Genomic DNA, 9,781 nt, shown 5'->3' with positions numbered 1-9,781 from the left:
AGAAACTAACATACCATTGTAAAGCAATTATACTCCAATAAAGATGTTAAAGAAAAAAAAAAAGCTGTTTTTACAACAAAGTACCTAACTGGGTATTCTTATAGCAAAAATTGAAAATAATTCCAGGCTTAAATTCAAGGTATCCATACACAAATTTGGCATTAAACTCAAGAAACACTACTGGTCCATGAACATGAAGTAACCCTCTAATAACAATACAACCAATACTTACAGAGTAGATGCAAAGACAAGTCATTAAAGTTATAAATCGATCTATAGAATTTACAGATATTTAAGAAATTGAGCCATTTATACCAAATGCTATTTAAATCATTCGCTTAAAAGCACATTTAGAAGTAAGAAGCCCCAGCGGGATACGTACAGGCTGGAGCCAGTAATCTGTTCGGGCAGCTCTTTTCTTCTCCTCTTCAATCTGGAGGACGCATGAGACATTCATAAAATTACCTCTTTAAAATCCTCAACTTATTTCAAATAACATTCAATTTAGCAAAAGAACACCATAAAACACACTTCACAGAAGATCGATATAATTTGCAAGCTCTAATAAACACAAACCTTTTTTGCAATTAGTTTTTGATTGAAAAAAAAGGCAACTTGGATTTAAGAAAATAAGTGATAGGCAAGTCAACTGACCAAGAAGATAAACTCAAACAACCTCTATTGAGTCAATACTGCAACGCCACCTGCCAGCATTACTCTGCCCTATCCCTGCTTCCTCCCCTGGACCGTCATGAGCTGGAAAACAGGCGATGTTTTCAGGGGGGAAAAACATAACTCTTACAGACCAATTTAGCACAGCATAGCTGGGTATACAGTTTGATGGCAAAGAGGAGCTTCCCTGTTTGATAAGGATAATAAAGCCTGTGAATGGAGGGGAAGAAAAACACAACCAGGAGAGAAGTAAATGAAAGGGTGACCAAAAGGAAAACGTGCTGACCAGCCGACCTGGCTGTATCTCACACCTTTTTCCTTCTCAACTGCTCAGTTAACCGTAAATACCTACTTTCAAAGGGACTGAACAATGTCGCTCTTTGGTTGATTCAAAACCTCATCTTAATTCGTCCAACTTTCCAATATGAACAAAAAATATTCTAAACTTGGCATGGTTATATTCTAAGCAGGTAGATCTGGCTTTCCATTTTACTCTGAATTAAATTCAAACTGGCTTATGAGACCTCTGTGGTGTTGCCCGTTCCTCTCTCCAAACCTCAAAGGCCACCACTCTTGTGCTTACCATGCTCTAGCCACCTGGATCTTCCCTTTGGATGCTGAACTAGAGATCTCCCCTGCCCTAGCGGGGGAACAAGCTATCTCCCCACTCCCTGCCCTCAGACCTCCTCAGCACACAGCATTTTGTAATTACTTATCCACTGGTTCACTTGGTCGTGGAATGTCTCCTTCACTAGGGTGAACGCTCCATGACATGCAGGGACTGTGTTTTTCTCCCTACTCTACACATGCAGGACCTCACATGATGCCCAGCACGTAACAGCAACTCAGTATCTGCTGAATGATGGAATGACTACATCTCACAGCGTACACACGTTATATTATACTCTAAGCTTTTCTAACTGTCCTGCATTGTGTGAGGACTCAGTAACAGGGAAGACCAAACAGTTACCCCCATCCCTTCACAAATGAAGAAAAGGGATGGGGAGACCAGAGGAAATGATGTTACAGGGAAAAACGTTAGCTTCTTGTATCCATTTATTCTTTCTCTTCGCCTTTTGTACTTATTTCATAAATTTATTGATAAGGGAAGGTGATGTGTTGGAAGGGAGAAAGGAATATTTAGGAATATACTAAGAACCTTCTGCAGAACGGCTCTAGAATTTCAGGTAAATTTAGAGCAAAAGTATAGCCCTAGATCCAGATAATCAAAGGTTTTCCATGATTCATCGTATAAACTTGGCCATCAGGTTAAATCAAATTAAAAATATGTCAGAGCTTTTTTCTCTCCTGGCTATAGGGGGTGGTAAGTGGAAGTCAGAGGCGACAGGAGAGCCCAGGTTGGTGGGCGCATCCACGGAGGATGCCAATTTCACGAAGCCACCAAAGGTGAGCAGAGCTTTCACTTCTGCCTTCAATTACCTCTGAGGTTCTCCTAAACGAACTCTATTGACCATAATTTCATGGAGTGTTTCGAAGACAGCACTTGAGGCAAGAAAATAAACCTATCTAAGGAGGTTCCAGCTCCATTCAGATGGAACTACATCTAGGCTCTTTCTTCCTAACCTGGTATGAGCACATTTTTCTCTTTATATTAATCTCATAATTGGTGAAACTATTTAACTTTCCTTGGTTGGAATCACATCATTCCCCTAACAGCTAGAGTTGACAAGCACTTCAGAAAGCGTACCTCCATGATTTCATCAAGTGCGGATTTCTTCTTCTTCTTTTCTTTTGACTGAGCTGAGCTCTGGGAAGATTCCTTCCGTTTCACCGATGCTGCGTTCCCTACTGTCTTCAGAGCACTTGGTCCCAAAGAACTGATGGGAAGAGGAACGGTGCTATTAACAAAAACTGTGCAAAGACGTAGGCTTTATAATGTGCAAAAGGAACAACACAGAAGAAATCTGTTATATGGTTAGTTTCCAACAGATTAGTCAAAACTACGAAGGGCGTGTCTATCACTTACAGGACTGGGAGCTGCATGAGAACATGGAACCCTTCCTGTCCCTCCCACCTTCAGTTAGTGCCACTCTATCAGTGTGGCTGAGTGAGGGATGACAGCATTGGCTTCAGGGTTGGGGCCACCAGGATTTGATCCTACTTCTGCTGGGACCTTGGGCAATTAACTTTTCTAAGCCTCACTTCCTCACATATAAACGGGGATAATAATGTGACCCAACTCAAGCTCGACCGGCAGGATTAAGTGAGATGTTTGTAAAACAGCTGGTAGAAGACCAGCACATTGTTATCAGTTCTATTTCTTTAAAGCAAAGATCTCAACATTCAATTAAAAATTTTTTTATCGTTCCCAATTGCCTAACATCATCAGTATACATTGCAAATTTCTGAGTGCCATCATAAAATTGTCACCACAGGCCCCAGAATGCCATCCCTGATTTATTATGTATACTTGTCATTCTGAACAATTTGCTATTGACTGAGCCATACCCTGTGCTTCAAGCTTTTGCAAATCTGCACATGCCTCTTTAATACCTAAAATAGTCTCTCCATTTATCTCCATTTGTTGAACTTCTTTAAGAACCATTCTTCATGAGGCTTCTTGGAATTTGTCGTTTTTGAACAGCCATAGCACTTTGGGGCAGGCATCCCACTCCACCTGGTATATAATCATTTGTATAGATGACTCCTCTCTCACAGTAGGGGAGAGAATATATATATATATCCATATATATATTTTTTTTTTTCCCCCCTGTAAAGTAGCAGTAACTATCTTGTGACTCAGATAAAATAGATGCTCCATTAATATTTGCTGACTCACTGAATATTATCAGTCTAGTTATTTAATTTGTCATACTTGTAAAATACAAAGAACATATATTTGCACAAAGCTACCATGGAAACAAGAAAAAAAAGTGTGATTAATAGAAAATACAGTAGAGTTAATATTTTCCACTATTTGGACCTTTTCCTTTAGGCATTTAAAGGCAGCATTAGCTTTATTAGCAGCCGGATGACTTTAAGGACTCCCAGCGGAGCCTGCAGTCAACTGAAATCCCTGCTTCTTATATGGGGAGGCTGCAGGTCAGGACTCCCCCACCCTGTCTTCATGGAAGCCATTCTCCCTTTATCTAACTGGAAGGCTTTAACTTTACCCTTGCGACATTTCACTTACTAGGTTTTGTCCCATAATTCAATCCTCTGACATATTTTTAAGTTCTAAGGTTTGTGACAACTGTAAATAATATATATATAGGTTGTGAACATATTAAGTCCAAATAAAGATAAACTCTTCAATGTGCTACTCAAAATAAATATTCTTTAGATTTAAATGTACTTTGAGATAGGAATCCACTGAATTTAGCAATAATTCCAGATCATAAACAACCACAATATGTCTACATAAATAGGCACTAATAATCCCAGCAGAAGGGCAGTTAGGATTACGTGGCTATTTTGGGGTCTAGTAATTACTTCTTTCTTACATGTTCACAAACCACCTATTTCCTACTATATTCACTAGGAAAAGCTAGCTACTATTGTGTTCTGAAGATTTTTCTCCACTTTCAGAAAAAACATTTGCTTATTTTTCTGCTTTCTGCGTCTTCTCACATTCTCCGTGTTTCCTCAAATTTTATCAACAGTGAGTCGTCAAACACATCTATAAATTATTCAATATTTTGGTATTTGTTTCAGCTTGGAAATTTAATCCAATTTAAAAATGGGCAATAGACAATTCTCCAAAGATCTATAAATGGCCAGAAAGCACATGAAAAGATGCTTAACATCACTAATCATTTGGAAACTGCAAATCAAAACCACAATGAAATTATACCCACACTCATTAGGATTGCTATTATAAAAAAAATACAGAAAATAACAAGCACTGGCAAGGATGTGGAAAACTGGAACACTTGTGTAATTGCTGGTGGGAATGTAAAATACTGCAGCTGCTGTGGAAAACCTTTTAAAAGTTAAACACAGAATTACCATACAATCCAGCAATTACACTTCCAGGTAAATACCCAAAGGAATTGAAAGCAGGGACTTGAACAGATATTTGTACACCAATGTTCAGAAGAACATTAATCACAAGAGCCAAAAGGTAAAGACAACTCAAATGTTCAGTGACAGATGAATGGATAAACAAAATGTGGTCTACATATACAGTGGGGTATTATTATTCAGATTAAAAAGGAATGAAATTCTGATCCATGCCACAACATGGATAAACCCTGAAGAGCTTATGCTAAGTGAAAGAAGCCAGACACAAAAGGACAAACACTGTATGATTCCACTCAAATGAGGTAGTCAAATTCATAAAGACAGAAGAGTAGAACAGAGGTAACCAGGGGCTAAGGGGAAGTGTAGTGGGGAGTTATTTTTTAGTGGGTTCAGAGTTTCAGTTTTGGATGATGAAAATATTTGGAGATGGATACTGGCAATGGTTGCACAACAATGTGAATCTACTTAATGCCACTGAATTGTATACTTAAAAATGGTTAAAATGAACCATCTTATGTTATGTATATTTCACCACACAAGAAAACTAAACTGAATAGGAAAAATAAAGTTTTCTATTTAGAAAATGTATTCAGCATTACTAAATGATTAAAATGTGAGAATCATTGGGAAAAAAAGATGGACAGGATAGCCCATCAGGATCTCATGATGTAGTGGGAGAACAGATACGGAGGGCATTCCAGGGAGAAAGAGCGGTAGATGCAAGCGAGGGTGAGACCACAGAGTGCTTAGGAGACAAATGGCTTAGCGGAGCTGCAGTGCAGATGGCAGGTGGTACACCTGTAAACATAACTAGAGGTTATCATATAGACGATGGCTTAAATTGCCAGAAGTCTTTAACAAGAGAAAGACATGGTAAGATTTGACGTTCAGAAAGATCCTTTCTGCTTGTGATATCAACAATCTCTTAGAGGGACTTCCCTGGTGGCAGAGTGGTTAAGAATCTGCCTGCCAACATAGGGAACACAGGTTCAATCCCTGGTCCGGGAAGATCTCACGTGTCGCGGAGCAACTGAGCCCATGCGCCACAACTACTGAGCCGGCGTGCCACAACTACGGAAGCCTGCGCACCTAGAGCCCGTGCTCCACAACAAGAGAAGCCACCACAATGAGAAGCCCATGCACCACAATGAAGAGTAGCCCCGGCGCGCAGCAATGAAGATCCAACATAGCCAAAAATTAATTAATTAATTAATTGATTTAAAAAAAAGAATCTCTTAGAGCTATAATGAATAAATGAAGACTATAAAGAATGTTGATGAGACATGATGAAGGACAGTATTCTAAAAGATTAAAAACGGATAATAAATTTGAATACCTAGTTGAAAAGAATATTCTAGAAAAACAAAAATTATACAAATGATCAAAATTGACTCAAGATTAAATTGAAAAACTCAATAAACTAATGACCGAAAAGAAACTGAATCAGTAAAAACTATTCCTTCACCTGCAAAAGACACTAGCACAATATCTTACAGAAAAGTCTTACCTTTCAAGAAGTGATGATTCCGTCTTAAAAATACTATTTAGAGTAGTCAAAAGAGAATATCTACACAAATCATTTTAAGAGTTTACTATCACCGGGAGCATAGAAAAGAAAATTAAACATCAATCTCACTTCTGAACATGAAATTAAAATGCAAAAGAAAATAGCCAATTTGTTTCCAGCTTTGTTTTGTATGATATTTAACCTTACACCAGCTGCTGTACCAATAATGCCCCTCCAGCCCCAAAAAAGATTCTAGTAGAAAGGTGAGAGATTGAGACAGGGTCAAATGAGGTTAAAATCAAGGCAGGAAATGAACAGTAACAGACTGGAAATGGAACGGAAGGCTTCTAGAACAGCCCTAGGATTCTGCTTTCAGTAACTGGAGTGGGCATGTGTGCAATTAAGAGACAGGGAAGCCACACCAAAGTGGAGTTACTGAGCTGATGAGTTGTGGCCCAGGCAGTGTTATTCATGTGTATGAACACAGCTGGAATCTTCATCAGTTACCTGTCAGACCGGGCCCAGTGCCAAGCCTTGCTGGAGACACGGAGGTGGTGTGGAGGCCAGGCTGTGCCTGGAGACGGAAAACCAAAGACAGCGTGTGGCTGATAGGGTCTTGGTGCTCCGGCTGGGTGTCAGGCCTGAGCCTCTGAGGTAGGAGAGCCGAGTTCAGGACTTTGGTCCACCAGAGACCTCCCGCCCCCATGTAATTTCTCTAGGTGAGAGCTTTCCCAGAGATCTCTGTCTCAACACTAAGACCCAGCTCAACTCAACGACCAGCAAGCTCCAGTGCTGGACACGCCATGCAAAACAACTAGAAACATAGGAACACAATCCCACCCATTAGCAGAGAGGCTGCCTAAAATCATAACAAGTTCACAGACACCTCAAAACACACCACCAGATACAGTCCTGTCCACCAAAAGACAAGATCCAGCCTCATCCACCAGTACACAGGCACCAGTCGCCTCCACCAGGAAGCCTACACAAGCCACTGAGCCAACCTTACCCACCGGGGGAACACACCAAAAACAACGGGAACTACTAATCTGCAGCCTGTGAAAAGGACACCCCAAACACAGTAAGTTAAGCAAAATGAGAAAACAGAGAAATATGCAGCAGATAAAGGTGCAAAGTAAAAAACCACCAGAAGAAACAAATGAATAGGAAATAGGCAGTCTACATGAAAAAGAATTCAGACTACTGATAGCAAAGATGATCCAAAATCTTGGAAATAGAATGGAGAAAATGCAAGAAATGTTTAACAAGGAACTAGAAGAACTAAAGAGCAAACAAACAATGATGAACAACACAATAAAGGAAATTAAAAACTCAAAACACACCACCAGATACAGTCCTGTCCACCAAAAGACAAGATCCAGCCTCATCCACCAGTACACAGGCACCAGTCACCTCCACCAGGAAGCCTACACAAGCCACTGAGCCAACCTTACCCACCGGGGGAACACACCAAAAACAACGGGAACTACTAATCTGCAGCCTGTGAAAAGGACACCCCAAACACAGTAAGTTAAGCAAAATGAGAAAACAGAGAAATATGCAGCAGATAAAGGCGCAAAGTAAAAAACCACCAGAAGAAACAAATGAATAGGAAATAGGCAGTCTACAAGAAAAAGAATTCAGACTACTGATAGCAAAGATGATCCAAAATCTTGGAAATAGAATGGAGAAAATGCAAGAAATGTTTAACAAGGAACTAGAAGAACTAAAGAGCAAAGAAACAATGATGAACAACACAATAAAGGAAATTAAAAATTCTCTAGAAGGAATCAATAGCAGAATAACTGAGGCAGAAGAACGGATAACTGACCTGGAAGATAAAATAGTGTAAATAACTACTGCAGAGCAGAATAAAGAAAAAAGAATGAAAGGAACTGAGGACAGTCTCGGAGACTTCTGGGACAATATTAAACACACAAATATTCGAATTATAGGGGTCCCAGAAGAAGAAGAGAAAAAGAAAGGGACTGGGGCTTCCCTGGTGGTGCAGTGGTTGAGAATCTGCCTGCCAATGCAGGGGACACGAGTTCGAGCCCTGGTCTGGGAGGATCCCACATGCTGCGGAGCAGCTAGGCCCGTGAGCCACAACTACTGAGCCTGTGCGTCTGGAGCCTGTGCTCCGCAACAAGAGGGGCCGCGACAGTGAGGGGCCCGTGCACCGCGATGAAGAGTGGCCCCCGCTCGCCGCAACTAGAGAAAGCCCTCACCAGAAACAAAGACCCAACACAGCCAAAGGTAAATAAATAAATAAATAAATAAATTTATTTTTTTTAAAAAAAGAAAGAAAGGGACTGAGAAAATATCTGAAGAGATTATAGTTGAAAACTTCCCTAATATGGAAAAGGAAATAGTCAATCAAGTCCAGGAAGTGCAGAGTCCCATACAGGATAAGTCCAAGGAGAAACACGCCAAGACACGTATTAATTAAACTATCAAAAACTAAATACAAAGAAAAAATAATAAAAGCAGCAAGGGAAAAGCAACAAATAACATACAAGGGAATCCCTATAAGGTTAACAGCTGATTTTCAGCAGAAACTCTGCAAGTCAGAAGGGAGTTGCAGGACATATTTGAAGTGATGAAAGGGAAAAACCTACAACCAAGATTACTCTACCCAGCAAGGATCTCATTTAGATTTGACAGAGAAATTAAAACCTTTACAGACAAGCAAAAGCTAAGAGAATTCAGCACAAACAAACCAGCTTTACAACAAATGTTAAAGGAACTTCTTTAGGCAGGAAACACGAAGGAAAGACCTACAAAACAAAACAAAAACAGTTAAGAAAATGGTAATAGGAACATACATATTGATCACTACCTTAAATGTAAATGGATTAAATGCTCCCACCAGAAGTCATAGACTGGCTGAAAGGATACAAAAACAAGACCTATATATATGCTGTCTACAGGAGACCCACTTCAGACCTAGGGACACACACAGACTGAAAGTGAAGGAGAGAAAAAGATATTCCAGGCAAATGGAAATCAAAAGAAAGCTGGAGTAGCAATTCTCATGTCAGACAAAACAGACTTTAAAATAAAGACTATTAAAAGAGACAAAGAAGGACACTACGTAATGATCAAGGGATCACACCAATGGACAGATCATCCAAAATGAAAATAAATAAGGAAACAAAAGCTTTAAATGACACATTAAACAAGATGGACTTAACTGATATTTATAGGACATTCTATCCAAAAACAAAAGAATACACTTTCTTCTCAAATGCTCATGGAACATCCTCCAGGATAGATCACATCTTGGGTCACAAATCAAGCCTTGGTAAATTTAAGAAAATTGAAATCATATCAAGTATCTTTTCAAACCACAATACTATGAGACTAGATATCAATAACAGGAAAAAACCTGTAAAAAAAATACAAATACAAGGAGGCTAAACAATACACTACTAAATAACCAAGAGATCACTGAAGAAATCAAAGAGGAAATCAAAAAAATACCTAGAAACAAATGACAACGAAAACACGACATCCCAAAACCACGAGACGCAGCAAAAGCAGTTCTAAGAGGGAAGTTTACAGCAATACAATCCTACCTCAAGAAACAAGAAAAATCTTAAATAAACAACCTAACCT

At 39.5% G+C, this 9,781-nt stretch overlaps 1 protein-coding gene across 2 annotated transcripts in view; it reads right to left on the bottom strand.

The window, feature by feature from the left end:
• KIN (Kin17 DNA and RNA binding protein) overlaps positions 1-9,781 on the bottom strand; it is a 36,862-nt gene that overhangs the window by 10,624 nt on the left and 16,457 nt on the right. For both annotated transcript variants that reach the window (XM_007120421.4, XM_028494883.2), the window contains 2 exons: positions 2,381-2,510; positions 383-433 (listed from right to left, as the gene is read on the bottom strand). In XM_007120421.4, the coding sequence (XP_007120483.1) occupies positions 383-433; positions 2,381-2,510 (181 nt within the window). The remainder of the gene's footprint in view (positions 1-382; positions 434-2,380; positions 2,511-9,781) is intronic.

The sequence above is a fragment of the Physeter macrocephalus genome, chromosome 11, assembly GCF_002837175.3.
Source record: "Physeter macrocephalus isolate SW-GA chromosome 11, ASM283717v5, whole genome shotgun sequence".
Lineage (NCBI taxonomy): Eukaryota > Metazoa > Chordata > Mammalia > Artiodactyla > Physeteridae > Physeter > Physeter macrocephalus.
This window is presented reverse-complemented; position numbering and strand designations above follow the sequence as displayed.